We start from the raw sequence: 16,668 nt of genomic DNA, 5'->3' as shown, positions 1-16,668 counted from the left end.
CCGCCACGCCACCAGCAGCAAGACTAGCTTTACTCCCCATCTCCTCGTCGCCAGGCAGACTATACTGAAACGACTGTAAGCCGAAGCAAGCAGCCTGGCGGCGACTGGAGCGAGCCGACGACGTCGTGGAAGAGGCGTGAGACAAGGCCGTGTTGAGAGCCGGGGAGAAGAGGTCGGAGCCAAAGGTTGAGATGCGGAGTTCGGAGAGTTGGGGGGGGTGTTGAGGAAGGGTTTGGGTGGTGGGGGTCTGTTTCGTGGTCTGAAATGTCGGTGTCGTCGGGGATCATGTTTTGCATTTCGGGCATGGAGGTATGGGATTGGGTTTGGGGTTGCGAAGAGGAGGAGAGGTAGGAGTAGCGGATTAAGAGACCGCCGCGCGATGATGTGTTGATATCCATGTCACTGTCGTTGCTGGTGAAGGAGCTAAAGGTAGGAGAGGAAATGGGACCTTCTTCGTCGTCATCTTCGTCATCCGAGGCTACGGGGCTGTATGTCATGGACTCGTTGGTCCAGGTGGAGAAGTGACTGCGTGCTTTCATGGAGAATTGGATGCTGAGACGGTCGAGACATTCTTCGTCGGCTTCTTCTTGAAACTCCTCGATTGGCTCTTCTACTACGGGTGGGGTAGTTGTTGGGCTGTTGCATGCGTAGAGAGGAGCGGGCATCAGGTAGCGAGGTAGAGGTGGAAGCTCTTTGTTAAGTGGTAGCTGTTGGGGCTCTGATCTGCCACGGTTGCCATATCGTGATGTTGGTCGTTCATCGGATGTCGGTGCTCCAAGAGTGACTTCAGGCCGCGATAGTGTTGGGGCAGACGGTGTGTCGTCCTCGACCAGGCGATCTTGGATTTTGAACCTTTGCTCCCTTGGTGATGAAAGCCAGGGGTCGTTGGAGAAGAGGTAATGTCTTGTACGTCTTGTATCGGCTGAGTTGGCACGGTTTCGATTTTGCCCCACTTTGAACTCGCTCGTCACGAGTGTAGAAGGTGACTGCGATCGACGTCGAGTGGGGCGCTCTGCAACTGTTGGCAGCGCGGCAGGCGCAGGCGCAGGCGCAAAAATTGAATCCCTATCGGGATCTACAGGATGCGATGCCAAGGGAGAAAATTCCCTCCTTATTCTCGGTGTCGGGCGTACATTCGTCACTGCCTCTGCCTCACGGATCGCCTCAATTGAGGGTCGATATTCCGAAAGCGGAATGAGATTGAGATCTTCTCCGCCGCTAACGAGCACGGGTGAACTGATATCCATTGCTCGGTTCTTCGACCCACAACGATTTCTCGATGCAGCTCGTTTCGACGCCAATTTGTCTTTGAGCAGCTTGAAGTCCGGGAAAAGGGGAGTCGAAGGCATATACGGCGATGCAGACGCACTTCGAGCATGGCGCGGTACGTATGGATTCAGCAGACCCTCAGTAGGCGCGAGGGTCGCAGATCTCGGAGTCCAAGGTGAGGGCATTGGCATTGGGTATGACTCAGCAGCCGCATGTACATGCGGAGTGGGTAGAGGCTTCAGTGACTTTGGAGGTACTGGTGTGAGATACCTATCTCTTGGATTTCGGGTAAATGCAGATGTGGTATCAGAGGTGGTTCGATGATGACCTTCACGGGGTACGTCCAAGACATTGAGCCTTTGCCCAGGCAAAAGAGGACAAAACGTAGTCGACTCCTCGGCGGGGTTATGGCGTTCCTCATCTTCGTCGACTTTGTACTATAGTACGTCAGTACGTGAGAGGTATTTGCAAAGCCAGTGACAATGACATACGTAGTACCAATAAGTGCCACCCATCTTCAGAGGACCGTTCCGCTTTGATGTTTGCTGTTGCAGATCTCCGTCACAGACAATGTCTGAAAAGGTAAAACAGCCTTTCCAAATGTTACAGCCCCCGCGTGAATCGAGCTCTAGTGGATAAGGTCGCGAGAAGTTGTCCCAAGATCCGAGTACGGCAACACAACGCAGTGCTGTCGGGCAGTGACTGATTACGAGAATGAGTGAGGGTCTAAAAGTAAGCGGCGCAGAGGGGGGTAGACATACAACAAGAAGGTATGGAGCGTAGTGTTGTCCATGGCCATGATATCGGGATGGCCTAAGCTGATAACAGCAAGGACTACGAGTTTGAAGCGCGTATGCGTCTAAGCCCTGGCAGCGGTCTGATGTGTCGCATAGAATCCTAGTAGGGAGCCGGGTATCAAATATAGTAGTGCATGCAGAGGATTGAGTTGGATGTATCAGCCTGGACCGTCTGAATGGCCGACGGATTCGGCAGGTGCAGGAAACAGAACCAAGGCGTCGAGTGATTGGCGCGGTGTTGCAAGTGTTTGGCAAAACGCTGAAACTAGGCCCGGTAGGTGGATGTAGGATTATGGCGAGGCTGACCAGGGAGGGAGCAACTGGGGAATCAAGTCAAGCCGGAGAGATCCTGAAGCAAACAACGGCTGGATGTTTATGCAGGCTGTCGCCGACAGATAACAAATGTGGGAGTGTGGAGACTAAGTGTCAGTCGCGGTGGTCCAAGATTGGCCGGATTGACGCCGGGATGTTGTGAAGATGTTGGATATGGGATCGATGGCAGCGGGCTGGCGCTTAGAATCGAATGAACAAATGGGTGAGATGCCGGCTATGTGAAACACGGTATTGGAAGGGGTCCAAAAAGCAACAGAGTACTGCGTAACGGGGAATCAAGGTAAAGATGGATCGCCAGTCAGAAATGTAGTTCGTGCTAGTAGGGCAGGAACCAAGCGGATGGCAGCCACTGGCGCCTGCTCGCTATGTTAGGGAAGGAGTGTCGAGGACGACGGATGAGAGAAGTATTTTGAGGAGCTGGTAATGCCAAACACGCCATCCGCGACGTGCATTATGGGGCTTATGTCATGAGCGACTCTCGTTGGCCGCAGGCCATGGGCGGAGGGGAGACGTTCAGCTCCTTCATTTCCTCGATGAATGCGACGACGGGTCTCAGCTGGGGACCGATGCAATGTATGGGACCCAAGTCTTAGTTTCTGCCGTCCCCAACGCACCATTCGGCTCGAGTGCGGCCTTGGTCAGTCTCATGGAGAACGATATAACGGACATGGCGGTGCAGGGAGTGTCCGGCACTTTGTTTTTCTTCGGGACCTGGGAGCGAGCTACGTACAAGTCAGATCGCATCGTGCCTGTTTGGTGTTTGGGCCCCTTGCTGACCTCGCCAACGGCATGCCAGACTTGGTAGACTCCACGACTCGATAAAGCGCGCGGTTACGCCAAAAGACGCCACAGGACCAATTCATTCGCCGGCCCCTGACACGATCGCCTGCGAGCGTGAAGGACGGCCCACTGACGACACACCAGTCCACCACGAGGCTTCATGCGCCAAGGGCCTTTTATCGCCATGTTTGTGGTGCATATGGCCGAATGTCCACAAGTGCATTAGCACGCTTACAGTCTGGCTTACAGTACACGATTGCATCTCGACTTCAACTACAGTACGTCTTCGGTGATGGCCAACGGCGGGGAAAACTCAAATTCCGATAATAGAAGCCGAAGTTCGGAACGACCCACCAACGAGCTCATTTCGACGACAAACTTTTGCTCACAGCATCACCATGACCGGACCAGCCCACTCCGTAGCGCCGTCTGCGGCGCAGCCTTGCATGAAGGCAATTCACTACTAGCCAGCCAGTATCGCCGGCGAAAGCGAGACTGCAACTGTGACTGTGCCTTGGAAGCCTGGCTCCGACTGGTACCCACGATGCCGCCAGCCGGACCACCACGACTGCGACCATCAGCAGCCGACCCTTCCACCAAGCGAACCAAGCTTGCTTTTTCGGCCGCCTCAACGCCTGTTCCGTGGTCCAGGAAATACATCGATAATGCACTTTACTTTTGCCTCGATGACGCAGAGGCCTGAACGTTCCCAGGCATCAATCAAGCTCCCGCTTTCTTTTTAGCTCCATGCAGGGACAGAGGGAGCGGCCAGATCGAAAAAGCACGCTATCAAGGCCGACATTGCATGAGGAAGCAGTGGCACGTCATTTTAATCAGGTTGTACTGGGGCTGCAAATGCAAAACCGCACGTGTGTGACATTTCCCGTGGCTCCACTAATCTACCACCCTTGTCTTACTGAAAACTCGTCTGAAGTAATGCAGGCTTTCGCGCCTCAAGATCCAAGAGGGCCTGGCCGAATAATCCGTTCGCCCATGAGAACCACTGCCTAGAGTAATCACTCTGGTTGAAGCTATTGACGCTCTCGTGGATCAGGCCCAAACGATCGGTACTGCTCACTATTTGCCCTAGCTCCTTGACGATTTCATCATCGTTGTCGCTCGTGAAAATGCGCACAATCGAAGCCATTGGCCATGCCTTGCCCAGTCCCTTGTGCGGTCCACCGATTGCGCTGATGACGGGTCCTCGCATGTAGTACGGGTTCCCTGCGCTGAGAACGAGTCGGCGAGTGTTATCGTAAGTCTCACGGTTGACCGGATACTTGTAAAAGGGCGCACCGAGAAGACTGGGAAGGTTGGCATCATCCATAATGATACGCCCGCCGAAGCCGTCAATCTCGTAAGCGTAGATTTTGCCGTATGTCTCGTGCTGAACTGTTCCATGAGTCTCGATGGCGTGGTGCAACGACTCCGAGAGTGCCGACATTGTTTTCGCGAGGGCTGCAGCCTTGGGATTGCTCAACTTTGCCATGATCGGCGCAGTCAGTGCCAGGTACGAACTAAACATCATGTTGGCAGGGATGAAGAGTTGGTAAAAGGTCACGTCGTCGCTTGGTCTGAAGCCGCTTCTGATGAGGCCTGTGCCGTTGGCAACCGGGTTTCCAATGCCCATGTTCCAAAACGTCTCGCTTCCACGGTTGGTACCTCGCTCGAATGTATACGGACTTTTTAGAACCTCTCCATCCGAGCCGTAGGTTGGCTGCATCATATCGTTGGCGACTTTCAGGACAGCCTCGACGGCTTGGACCCACTTGAATTTCCCAAAGAACTCGAAATCTCCAGTAGCGTTGTAGTAGTCTGCGGAGATTTGCAAAAAGGCGGCGAGCGAGTCGAGCTCATATTTGCACTCAAACACGGTGAGGTTGGAAAATTTCGGAAACACGTCATCCCCGACGCCGTATTCATTCCATGCTGGGGCAAGACCGCTTTCGACCGGGGGTTGAAATGAGTTGCAATATGGCGATGTGAGCATGTACCGCGCCTGCAGGTTGATGACTCCACGGTACAGGCTGGCAATCGAGTTTGGGTCGTTGCTCGCCTTGAGAAGCGGGAGATAGCTTTGCAGCTGGTTCGACGAGTCACGTAGCCACATGGCGTTGATGTCACCAGTGATGACAAAAGTCAACTCTTCGTCCTTGTTATCAGCCGCATATCCCTTCCACTTGATGGCAGTGTCGAGCGTGTTGGGAAACGAATTCTCAAAGAGGCGGTATAGATCGGGATCTTTGACGACATTCTTCATGCGTGTGACAGTATCATCAATGCCCTGAGATCTAAAGGTCCGGCATTCTTTCGACGGTCGTTGATAAGAAAGCTTGTATTTTCCGGAGCTGGAGGGCTCGTGAATGGCCTTGGAATAATCGTTGTAATCTGGGCATGCTGCTGAGGCGAGCAGAGGTAGGCCCAAGGCTGCGCCCAGGGTCAAGAGACTGCGCATATTGCTGAATGTAACGGACCGAGCTCGAACTTTGAAGGGGAGAGTGTGGAGAAGCAATATATAGCGACAAAGGGTCTGAGATATATATTGTTACTTTTACCTCTACCTCATGGTCGCTCGCTGGCTTTGCTCCTTCGCCTTGCCTTTTTCGTGGCGATACCCCGCTTCGGCTTCTCCTTTGCTTACTCTAGGATCCAGACTCCAGGGCTTGGCAACGAATCTACTAACCTGCCATAAAGCTAATTGGGTAACATCAGTCATATTACCTGTGATTATTGGCGGACCGAATGGTTTACCGGACGGGGAAGCAAAGGCTCGGAAGTACCTGGATGTTAACAGACTAGTCGGGTCCATAGAAAGCTTGTCAAATGACTCCAAATGCCTCCAAGGAGGGGGGATCGTCGAGATTTTGCTCCTATGCGGTTGGTGTTGAGCGATGTGCGGGGGTGGCAGGTGCCCCACAGATGTGGAAGGTGTCAAGTCGTATGAGCGCATCGCATGCGTGACCAGAGTATTCTGTGTAAACCTGAGGGCTTTTCCTAACGATTTTCCCGCATACGAGATATGATGAGTATAAAATGCATATAATGCCTAAAGGGGATGGATGCACTAGGTAGACTGTAACAGGTTAGCGCGTCAGCAGCCACCAGCTTACTTCCGAGAAAACGGACATCCTCATCTCTCCTCAAGACACAACAGATTTTCCATCATGTCTACCGTACGGCTCGTTGCTAAGATTGCTATGGCAGCTCAGAGACTTCATGCAAAGGCCAAGCCATGGGAGGGTGAGTGCAAGCAGAGATCCATCAAGGTACGCTCATCTCTTAACCAGTACAAGACCGCACGGTTCTGGCCCTGATTATCTGCAGTGTACCAAGCCAATGGCTTGCGCCGCTATTTCGGAAGTGAGCGGGAACTGGTGGGATCCTGCCCTGAAGATCAGAGTTGGTAAATGGAGATTCGTTTCGAGCACCCCTTCAACAGGGCTCGAAAGTATACCGACAGACTGTTGAAAATGTTTGATTTTCATCCCGACGGCGCAGGCTCCCAAGAATTTAAGACGAGATACAGCTTTCGCACTTCAACCCGATACCCCAGTGTTTACCTCTAAAAACGCGTACAGCACGGGCACGTTTCTCACATTCGTATCCCTTTTATCACTCACCGAGAGAGCGCCCATATAATTGCACAGCTTGAGGGCGTATCAGACCACAATGTACCGGATGGACTTGCTCAGATACTCCCCCCGCTGAATGCATTGGACTCTACGGGCAAATTCAAGATGCTTTGAGAAGAACACCATTCCCACAATGGTCACCGGCACTACTGTACAGACCGACTTCTCAGCCCAGACGTCTGCTGTAGATCTGGTCTCCTGACGCAGAATAATTTGGCAGTGGCCGCGCTTCGTTCTTCGCACCCAAGACCTACACAAGAAGAATGAGATTTCACCAAGAGATGACTGCAACCCAGATGAGAATGGTGCAGTATCGGATTGAGGCGCAGCATGCCTCCTGAAATTCAGGAGTCTTCATCGCTTTCTCTACGGCTTTGACAATTGTTGTCCCTTCACTGCTGCCGATGGGCGTGCGCGTCTCCTGGGGGCTATCGAGACAGAAGATCACGAAGCCTGATAAGCGGCTCTTTCAATAGGGGCTCTTGTGGAAACAACTTGCAGCATCTTCCACTCTATATATTGAGTACACATCAACTTGATTCCATGCTGTGAGCATCTTCAGAGCGGATCACTACAGCCTGCTCTCTAGTGCAGTTAGTGACCGGCAGCTGTTCCCACCACTCCCGTCACTGAAAAAAAAAGTGTCAACAACGTTACGAAATCTACAGAGAGTGTAGATTCGTCGCAGTATGGCACGTGACTACTCTTTCACCCTGCGCGTAGCGTAGAATGTGCTACGAGAGACATTCGCGCTACCGTCAGGACTGAACGATATCGGACAGAATCATGAACGTGATGATACAGAGTCTATTACCTGGATCTCTATCATTTCCTGGCCTTTCGAGTTGACGCTTGATGTCCTCAATCGCTCGCGCATCGTCGCATGGAGACTTGGGGTCGTTACACACGTTGCGACTTTCCCAACCGGTATCTTCTGGCTCGACTGCAAACACCTTCATGCCAGATGCGCTTGTTATGGGAAAGAAAACTGAAACTCGAGTGCATGGCCGCAGCCGTCGGAATGGATTGGAATCTCTACAAAACACAATCGCCGCTTCTACAAAGGAAAAACGTCCCGGCAACTCGCATTGCAGATGCCCTTCTCTCAACCTCTCTTCCAAGTCCGACACCATCCGCTTTATGACACAGAGTCCCTCGCGCGTTGGTTGGAACCTTCACATCCTCATCTCTACGGCCCTCTAAGGTCCGATGCTGGAGATGAACACCGCATACGACCAAGACCGGGCTGACGTTTGTACAGATCAAAAAGAAATGACCCTCCTGACAATTCTTGTCGGCTATCGCAGAAACCAGTCTAACGCAGCTGCAAGATTTATGATTTCCGGATTTGGTGCCGTCATTCGACGCCGAGCGATGCGTGCATCATCGACGCTTATTTAGTGGCATACGTTGCATGCACCGCATGCTGCGCAGTTTCGTTTTTCGTGGATCTTCGTAACATTTGGGTATAGCTCGGATGTTTACTCATCCATATGTCGTGGTCGTGCCACTGCGACAGTCAGTTTGGATACATTGATTGGCATGCGCGACGACTTACCTTGGACTTATCGGTGCATGGCTGAGATTTCCATTCGGATAGTATGATGGGCCTCTTAAGGCGAAATTTGGGAGGGTGCGGAAGGTGCGCTCTCGCACTTCTCTCATATACGCATCTTGCTCGGCGGATCGATTAAATCGGGTCTCATCGTCGGGCTCTCCGCCGAAGAAACGAAAGATGGCGAAGCCGCAGCACACGAGCCCACCAGCACCGAGGATAGTGAGGAAGATGATGAGAGTTGGAGCGATTTGGAAGCCCATGTTATCTCTTTTGTGGAGGAACATGGTGGCTGAATGCAAGGAGAATGTGGGTATGACGGGTGGCATGACGTTGGTTGTGATACAAATGTTTGTGTGACGACACTAGTGATGAGTATGCGCAGTTGTTTGCAGAGGTGTCTGTCGCAAACGGTGAGACGAAGGCAGTATAGAAATGGATGGTCAGACTGAGTTGTGCGGATGTTCCGGAAGATGCTAGAGTGTCCAGAAGGCGATTGAACGAATGGTCGGAGTCGTGCTGACGTCGGCTGATAAAAGCGATGTGGTGCGGCAAACGTTCCACAAGGGAGGCGTGACACTGGGCAACAAATACGGCTTACCTCTCAGGCGGCCTATATACTGCTGCCGCTTTCGTATCGGGAACCGCAAGGTTTGCTAAATCGTGCCCTTCACCTGCGAACGTCTGCCCAATGGGGCGTTGGCAACATGCGAAGCTGCATGATGCTATTGGCTACATGTCAATTTCACGTGCTCGGCAGACAAGGACAAGCTACACTTCCCCACTACGGACACGCTATGGACCACGATACGCCATGCTGTTGGCCTCAGGAACGCGTAATGCTTCAGCCATCTGCGTGTCTACGTGCGTGGAAAGGTTATGCCCGGGCAATCCGGAGTGGCTATGCACGAGCGCGGCTTTCGGCTTCTCGCTTGTCCCATGATCTTGGGTGCTTGGAAGGGCTCGGAAATGCTTGGAACTCATCTTCCGCGCTTCCACCCATCGTCCGTTTTGCTATTCGACCGTCCGCTTCAGGAGACGGGAAACAAAGATACAAAAGCCCGCTGCTGGAAAACCCGCGACGCACCCTTCACACGAGCGCCGTGTTGTTGCAGACTTTACTCAGCAAGTGGATGACGCGTCGTTGCCCGCACCTCAGACTTGCCGAGCATTGAAAACCCCACCAGATCACTGAGCTCAGGGCAACAAAGAGACCATTTGGACCACACCCCAAATCATGATGCGACATGCTATGACGCACATTCTTCTCAACCCTCCGCTGCCTTGGGTGATCTTGGAGTTTGGTAAAGTACATATGTCAAATTTAGCTGATGTGTTTCATCCCCCAGTCACGTGTCTCGTGTACGCCTTGTGTGCCTCGTGTAAGCCATTAGTTCTAGCGGTTTCCATGTCACCCATCCATGGCAGCGCGTGCTAGAACCATTAGCATCAGCCAAAATAAACATAACACTGCCAGATTTGGCTCCCCCTGCAGCATTGATCTTGGTTACTCATCCTGACCTTGGAGTCCTATCGTGATTGCACTTCTCAGTCCTCGTATACAGCTATTGATCAACGCCAACGCAAATTCCAACCAACAATTCGATGCTGATCGTTCGGCGCGTCGACAGCAGTGAGAATCCATCAGCATCGCTTCACCCTTTTCATACCTTGAGCCGAACTCGGTGTAGAATTCGATGTCGCAATCACCAAGTTTTACGGCTCGCTTGAAAAAATAACACGAAAAACCTTGAACCCAAGGCCAATCGGTTCACCGGGCACGCAGGAGGGGGTGCGATGAATATTGATCAAGTAAGCAGCCACGAGGTGCGGGACGAGCAATAGCGCGCGACCGGTTGGCCGAAGAACGCGATACGCCCGTAAGCAATCATCCGTCCATCACTCGCAGTCCGCGGCTTCCTGGGACCGCAGTCTGCCTTTTTGCTTACCTCTAAACCTCTAAACACCTCTCCGCTCGTTGCCAAGTTGTTCTTTGACAGGCTTGCTACTGCACACTCCCCTAATCCCCTAATACCTGTCAGCAGTGCATGTGCGCCATGGCTGCGGTCCAAAGAGTTGGTGGCAAACCAGTCAGTTGATATAGTTAACAGACTATAAGCCAAGATTTGCTTTGCGGCTTCTCGGATAGGTGCAATGCCTGGGTCACCTAGGTCTAGACTTCATCCAGTGCGACAGCGTTCTTCTATCATGGACAAAAGGGCGGATGATCGGAGCAGTTGTGAGGTTTCACCGGGCCTTGGAATATCGTTTCACCAAGACCAGAATGTCTGCCAGGGCAGGCTGTCGCTCGAGGTATGCTTTCGACACGGCAAGCTTGGCGTAACGAAAGTTTCAAGCGGGGGAACCCGGTGAGTCTTTTATCTTTGTAAATGGCTTCATACTCATATCAGGTGGTGTTTGCGAACGAGTCAACAAAAGCCGGTGATGGCGAACATTTGATTGATTTTCATTTGACTCGGCTGTCATGCGTTTGGTTGAGGAATGTAGGTACTCGCAAGAAGCCAGGCTATGGGTCGACGTTACGAAACTGCAATGCACCTAAAGAGCTTGGAAACCTGGGCACACCTAGACAACATGGTAAACACGTTACCCGATTCGAACAAGTCACGTCTGCTTTCATCCACCAAGAGAAATATCAGGACCGCTTCTGGAAATACCATGTAACTCTGAATGGTAGAATACGGGTTTATGCACACTGCCCCAAAACTGCCCGACTTTTGTTCCTTCATTCATGCTGCGGCTGCGCCTGTGGCGCTCCAGCGTTTCGCAAGTGCAGCCTCATGACATGGCATCGGCCATCGGGGAAAGTCAAAGTTCGGGTCGATCGGTCCGTGTTCAATCTATTCGATATTGCCCGAAGCGAGCGGTTTTACGCTATCGGGTATAGCCGCCAATGGGTGCGAGAACGCCCGTTTTGCTACTCAGTCTACAACGTCAGTAAGCTCGAGACCCCCGTGGGGTAGTGTAACGCTACAACACCCGGTAGTTGCTGCACATTGACCGTTCAGCGGCTGTTGTGTTACCGGAACCGAAATGCCTGTGTACAACCAGCCAATTTCCATAACAACAAAAGCGAAACTAACGGACTTCGGGACTTTTGGCCACCATGGCTAAAATCCTTCAATTTCACTTCTTCTGGTATCTTGAATCAAGTGAATACTTTTTTAGTCGATGAATTCGTCTTTGCCCAGGGGTTTAGAGTAGGAGAAGATAGCCCAAGTGTGTTGCCCAGACATGCCACAGCCAGTCTTTTGGTATTACAGGTGCCGAACTTATATTAGCCAGCGCTTCAATGTGCCAGAAGTCTGCATCGACTATATTAAAAAGCGGCGCTACTCCACCACCACGTGAACGGTCCATATTGCCACACGACTCAACAATGCCACACATGCCCATGGAACAAAGTGCCTGGCAGACAGTGGCAGACAGGGAAGTGACCCAGGAACGGCAGACGTGAGGCTGAAACCGGGTAGAGGGTTTGTATACCGGCGAAAAATTGATTGAAACGACGCCCGCCATGGCTTCCTGGCGTGGGCTTGCAGCGTTCAGAAACCAGGTTGTGGTGTGCGTCTAGATTGATATGTTTGATTGACAACCACGTGGGGCGGAGGTTTAGACTGTCGTGATAGATGAAGTTATGGGGAGGGGAGGGTATAAGAGGCGGCTCATGGTATGCTCTGGAAACAGTACAACAGCAGGTTCAATCTCATCCTTTCGACACTCACTCTACTTTACACACACATTCTCTCTCTACATCTCTTCTCCAGTCGTCTCCACCGACTCCCATCTCCAACCACCACCATCATGCTTTCCCTCCTCCTCCTAGTTGCGCCCCTCGTGGCAGCCCACGGCCACGTCGAAAGCGTCGTCGTCGGCGGCCAAAAGTTCCAAGGCTGGAACGCAGCCTTCAAGTACCAAAGCCCCATCCCGGCCACCGTCGGCTGGCAAGCCGACAACCTCGACAACGGCTTCGTCTCGCCCGACGCCTTCGGCACATCCGCCATCATCTGCCACAAGCAAGGCAAGAGCAACGGTGCCTCGGTCCCCGTCAAGCCCGGCGACACAGCCACGTTCGTCTGGGACACCTGGCCAGGCACCCACGTCGGCCCCGTGCAAGAATACATGGCCGACTGCGGCGCCAGCTGCGACACGGTCGACCCGGCCAGCCTCAAGTGGACCAAGATTTCCTCCGCCGCCTGGAAGTCTGGCAGCAACCCTGGTGTCTGGGCTACCGACGACCTTATCAAGAATAAGTTCTCCTGGGACGTCAAGATTCCCAATGTTGCCCCTGGTAACTACGTCATCCGTCACGAGATTATTGCTCTGCATGCTGCTGGTCAGACAAACGGTGCGCAGGCGTACCCTCAGTGCGTGAACTTCAAGGTTTCCGGCTCGGGAAGTACTAAGCTGAGCGGTGGTGTTCCTGCTACTAGCTTCTACAAGGTGAGTTTATGCTTAACTATCTCTTCAAAGATGTGTGCTAACAAATGTGATCTTAGGCTACCGACCCTGGTATTCTCTTCAGCCTCTACAGCCCTTTCACTAGCTACCCCACTCCCGGCCCGGCTGTTACCAAGCTCTCCAGGAAGAGACACGCCAGGGACCTTGAGAACTAGAGCGGTTGTTGTGTGTTGTGGTCTGGTAGAAATGCTTGCGTCTCTATCTTGGGCTCTGGTTAGCTGAGGAGGTTGTTCTTTTCTTGTTGATACATTTTTTGGTTTCCACTTAGATGACGGAAAATACTGGATAGCGACAGTGTGAGTGGATCCCTGTTTCTATAATACTATAGGTGTGCACGGCACTTATAGTAGCTTTTATATACTGGCGTGTCAGGTATGATATGTCATCTAGGTGGTTACATGGATTTTGGGTGGAAGGGCGGGCATGGGCATGTATATAGGATGTTTCCTTTTTGTTGTATATAGACGTTGTATGAAGTATGCTGTTATTGCTGTACATATGAGCACATTGATGATGATGATGATGATGGTGCAATTCCTGCTACGCTCAAACATCTATAAAACGTAATCAACGTGAAAGACATGAACACCAAAGCCAATACAACACACACTAACTAACCAACCCTAAACCCATTCTAACATATCCCCCAAACCCTAACCATCAAACCTACCCATCTCCAAATAACACATCCGACACAACCTCAACCCCCCCTCGGGACACACCCACAACCCATACCGCTTAGCAACCACATTCGTCTCACAAATCTCACACTCTTCGCCCTTGGGATTGACCATATTCTCCCACTTCAGGTCGATGACGACTTCGGCTTCGTGCTTGTAGTTCGGTCCGCCGACGTCTTCGAGTCGTTTTCGGATGTATTTACGCTGGGCGTGGTTGCGTGCTAGTTCTTTCTTTTTGGTGAGTGATGGGGGCGAGTGCGAGGGGGTGGGGTGAGAGGGTGGGGTGTAGTAGGGGGGCGAGGGGGGCGAGGGGGGTGAGGTGCTGGTGGGGAGGAATGGAGAGGGAGGGCATGGGTTGGTGGAGGGCGTGTTGGCGGAAGGTGTGTTGGAAGATGGGGTGTTGGTGGAGGGCGGGTTGGTGGAAGTCTTGTTGTCGGCATACGCGCTGAAGGCAGACATAAGGAGGGCGAACGGGTTGGAAGCAGGCGGGTTGGTAGACGTCGTGTTGGGAGATGTCGTGTTGGAAAACGTCGTAATGGAAGCCGTCGTGTCAGCGGAAGCCGTATCGTATGCAGGCGCACCGGCTCCACCAAGTCCTTCAGAAACCTGCAGACCCTCATCCTGGGATCCCTTCGATTGCCCCGTCGTCTCACCATCCCGCAACCCAGAATATTCTCCTTGCCCTTCTTCCCGTTCCTCCACATCCCCCTTCGTCCTCTCCGTCTCACAAGCTTCCTCTTGTCGCTCACATCCCACGTGCCTCATCGCCAGCTTCACCGCCTTCTGAACCGCATCCTCATTCCGTCGTCTCTGCCAATTCCTATGGTCTTCCTAAATAACCCACGCAGTATGTGTGGCGCCATACGTATTGTCGTACTGAGTTTTTGCCGTCTTATTCATGAGTGTGTGTTCCGCCTTGTTAAGCTATTTCACACACACACACACATGAAGTTAGCTGGCGTAAGAAAGGGACGATGGCTTGCTTACCTTTTTGCGTAATGATCTGATGGCTGCTGATATAGTTTCGTCTGAGGCGAATATGTCTAAGCCTAGAGTGGCGTAGTGGTCGTAGACCGATGGTCTTTGGGGTGATGTATTGTTCATGGTGGGGAAGAATACGGTGGGTAATGAGAAGTGAACGGTTGGGTAAAGCGGGTGATGCGTTGGTGAGAAGGTGTGGGATGGGCGGTTTGTTTATATTGGGTGTGGGTCTGTGCTGCGATGCGGAAAGGTGGGGGAAGAGTGACGCTGTCTGGAGAGAAGGAAGTAGTGAGCGATTGTCAAAGGGAAGGATTGAAGGTAATGGAAGAAATAACGACCGCGCCATACGAGGTAAGAGAAATAACGTCATCTATACAGTTCTAATACATACACTCCTTTACCTCTGCATCGGATGCTGACCAAACTGGCTACGATCCCCCATCTCAACACCATGTTTCTGCATCGCCTCCGCATACTCCATAACCTCCTCCTCCCACTCTTTCAGCACCTCCACCCCACCCCCTTCAAGTAATCTTTCAACAGCGCCAGCAAGTTTCATAGCATCCAACGCAGCCTGATTCGTACTAGCAGCAGTATGCGGTCTAAATCCCGCCAACGCATCTCCGAGCAACAAAACCCTACCCCCATCAAGCACAGCAGCCGGCGCAACAACATCAGTAATAGCCTGTACAAAAGGAACCTCGGTCTTATTAACAATCTCCGCAAACTGTGGCGGAAGTATCTGTCTAGCCGTTTCCTTCTGTCTTGCCCGAACATCTTCTTTGATACCACCGGGTGGTAGGGTGATGTGATGTCTCATCCCCTCGTTATCCGTCATGAGCTCCACATGCTCTGGTGATTCTTCTGGGTAGTTTACATACCACACCCAGTTCAGCAGTCTTTCGCCAGGCTGGGTGGTTCCGTGTTTTCCGGGGATGGTGTATGCTAGGATTTGATGGCCGTCTGTGTGGAAGAATGTGAACTTTTCGATGAAGACGTCGGTTTGAGATACCGCCGTTTCAGACACTGTGCCCCGCCACGCGACGTAGCCGGCATAGGTACGCTTCACATGTGGGAAGTATTCCTCGCGCATCTTGGAGCTTGGGCCGTCGGCTGCGATGACGAGGTCGGCTTCGATGGTCGATGTCTCGCCGGACTTGTGCTGGACGATGAGTTTGACAGGGTCTGAGAAATCTAGTTCTGCTGATGATTTTGGCACTGAGACTTTTGTGACTGTACAACCGTACTCATATGATGTTTTTCCCTCACTCTCTTCCGACACGGGCACTTTGGCATAAGAGGTCTCTGTGCCGTCGTAATTGGTGCGTAAAAGGTGGTACAACAGGTCCCAACTTGTCATCCGTTGCTCTTGATCATGTCGGCTAATTACTCTACCACCCTTGTCAAGATATAGTCGTTGATGGCTTGGAACCGTCAATGGTGTTTGGCTTCGATCGTGCGTCTTGAAAAACTTCTGCACATCCTGCCCTGCGACAACACCAGCGCCCTGGTCCTGCAGAAGCGGCGTTGGGTTGCGTTCGAAAATGCGGATGTTGAGATCTTTCCGAAGCCGCTTTAATGCAACTCCGGTTAGGATTCCTCCTAGTGAACCTCCGACAATAACAATGTTCTTGGGTTTTGGGGTCATGATGGGATGTGTTGGGAGAGAAAGAGCTGGAAGTGAGTCCGTGGCCCAGGACTACATATCATGCTTTGAGACTGCCGTGATCTGCTCAAGGATATAGTTTGCATCTTTTGTTGATATGACGAAGTGGATGACGAAGTTGACTGAAGATTGACACTGATGCGGAGCCTCGGCAGGTGTAATACTGCTTAAGTCATCATGACGTAGATGCAGTTACGATCTCCCTACCCCAGAAATCGCGGTAAGTAGTCATTGTCTATTCTGAAGGAAACGATGTCTCATTTCCATGCATATAAGTATTGAGACCATGCTAAATACAGACAGGACGCGTCCTCCACCATACATGTATGTATATTTAGAAATTCCCAAGGCCAAGGTTTTGCATATGTAATGTACAATACGAATCATGCATTTTTCGATACAAGTATAATCTCACTTTCTCCTGCCAAGTCAATCTCACACTCTCCGCCAAGCCCATAGTCTACGCAATGTAGAAATTTGGGAAAAAAAACCA

At 51.9% G+C, this 16,668-nt stretch overlaps 8 protein-coding genes across 8 annotated transcripts; 3 read left to right on the top strand and 5 right to left on the bottom strand.

Annotated features, from left to right (window-relative positions):
* Positions 1–59: 59 nt before the first annotated feature.
* Positions 60–2,068, bottom strand: PtrM4_075300 (Mating-C domain containing protein; the record flags this gene model as incomplete). Its single annotated transcript, XM_001940498.2, has 3 exons — positions 60–1,706; positions 1,761–1,971; positions 2,031–2,068. 3 exons carry the CDS (start codon positions 2,066–2,068, stop codon positions 60–62), a joined length of 1,896 nt encoding a protein of 631 aa, XP_001940533.2.
* Positions 2,069–2,970: 902 nt separating this feature from the next.
* On the top strand, positions 2,971–3,204 carry PtrM4_075290 (uncharacterized protein; the record flags this gene model as incomplete). Its single annotated transcript, XM_066106177.1, has 1 exon — positions 2,971–3,204. The coding sequence occupies one exon, from the start codon at positions 2,971–2,973 to the stop codon at positions 3,202–3,204; it is 234 nt and encodes a 77-aa protein (XP_065963115.1).
* Positions 3,205–4,092: 888 nt separating this feature from the next.
* PtrM4_075280 (uncharacterized protein) lies at positions 4,093–5,634 on the bottom strand (the record flags this gene model as incomplete). The annotated part of the gene is made up of 1 exon (XM_001940497.2): positions 4,093–5,634. The coding sequence occupies one exon, from the start codon at positions 5,632–5,634 to the stop codon at positions 4,093–4,095; it is 1,542 nt and encodes a 513-aa protein (XP_001940532.1).
* Positions 5,635–6,343: 709 nt separating this feature from the next.
* On the top strand, positions 6,344–6,543 carry PtrM4_075270 (uncharacterized protein; the record flags this gene model as incomplete). The annotated part of the gene is made up of 2 exons (XM_066106176.1): positions 6,344–6,419; positions 6,467–6,543. 2 exons carry the CDS (start codon positions 6,344–6,346, stop codon positions 6,541–6,543), a joined length of 153 nt encoding a protein of 50 aa, XP_065963114.1.
* Positions 6,544–8,296: 1,753 nt separating this feature from the next.
* Positions 8,297–8,653, bottom strand: PtrM4_075260 (uncharacterized protein; the record flags this gene model as incomplete). Its single annotated transcript, XM_001940495.2, has 2 exons — positions 8,297–8,321; positions 8,370–8,653. 2 exons carry the CDS (start codon positions 8,651–8,653, stop codon positions 8,297–8,299), a joined length of 309 nt encoding a protein of 102 aa, XP_001940530.1.
* Positions 8,654–12,191: 3,538 nt separating this feature from the next.
* PtrM4_075250 (endoglucanase IV precursor) lies at positions 12,192–13,003 on the top strand (the record flags this gene model as incomplete). Its single annotated transcript, XM_001940493.2, has 2 exons — positions 12,192–12,830; positions 12,887–13,003. 2 exons carry the CDS (start codon positions 12,192–12,194, stop codon positions 13,001–13,003), a joined length of 756 nt encoding a protein of 251 aa, XP_001940528.1.
* A 498-nt stretch (positions 13,004–13,501) lies between these two features.
* Positions 13,502–14,632, bottom strand: PtrM4_075240 (Atrophin-1 multi-domain protein; the record flags this gene model as incomplete). The annotated part of the gene is made up of 3 exons (XM_066106175.1): positions 13,502–14,348; positions 14,394–14,452; positions 14,516–14,632. 3 exons carry the CDS (start codon positions 14,630–14,632, stop codon positions 13,502–13,504), a joined length of 1,023 nt encoding a protein of 340 aa, XP_065963113.1.
* A 274-nt stretch (positions 14,633–14,906) lies between these two features.
* On the bottom strand, positions 14,907–16,157 carry PtrM4_075230 (DUF1421 domain containing protein; the record flags this gene model as incomplete). The annotated part of the gene is made up of 1 exon (XM_001940491.1): positions 14,907–16,157. One exon carries the CDS (start codon positions 16,155–16,157, stop codon positions 14,907–14,909), a length of 1,251 nt encoding a protein of 416 aa, XP_001940526.1.
* Between the last annotated feature and the right edge of the window lie 511 nt (positions 16,158–16,668).

Source organism: Pyrenophora tritici-repentis, chromosome 3 (genome assembly GCF_003171515.1).
Source record: "Pyrenophora tritici-repentis strain M4 chromosome 3, whole genome shotgun sequence".
NCBI classification, from domain to species: domain Eukaryota; kingdom Fungi; phylum Ascomycota; class Dothideomycetes; order Pleosporales; family Pleosporaceae; genus Pyrenophora; species Pyrenophora tritici-repentis.
The sequence above is the reverse complement of the archived record's forward strand: the minus strand, read 5'-3'. Positions and strand labels throughout refer to the sequence as shown.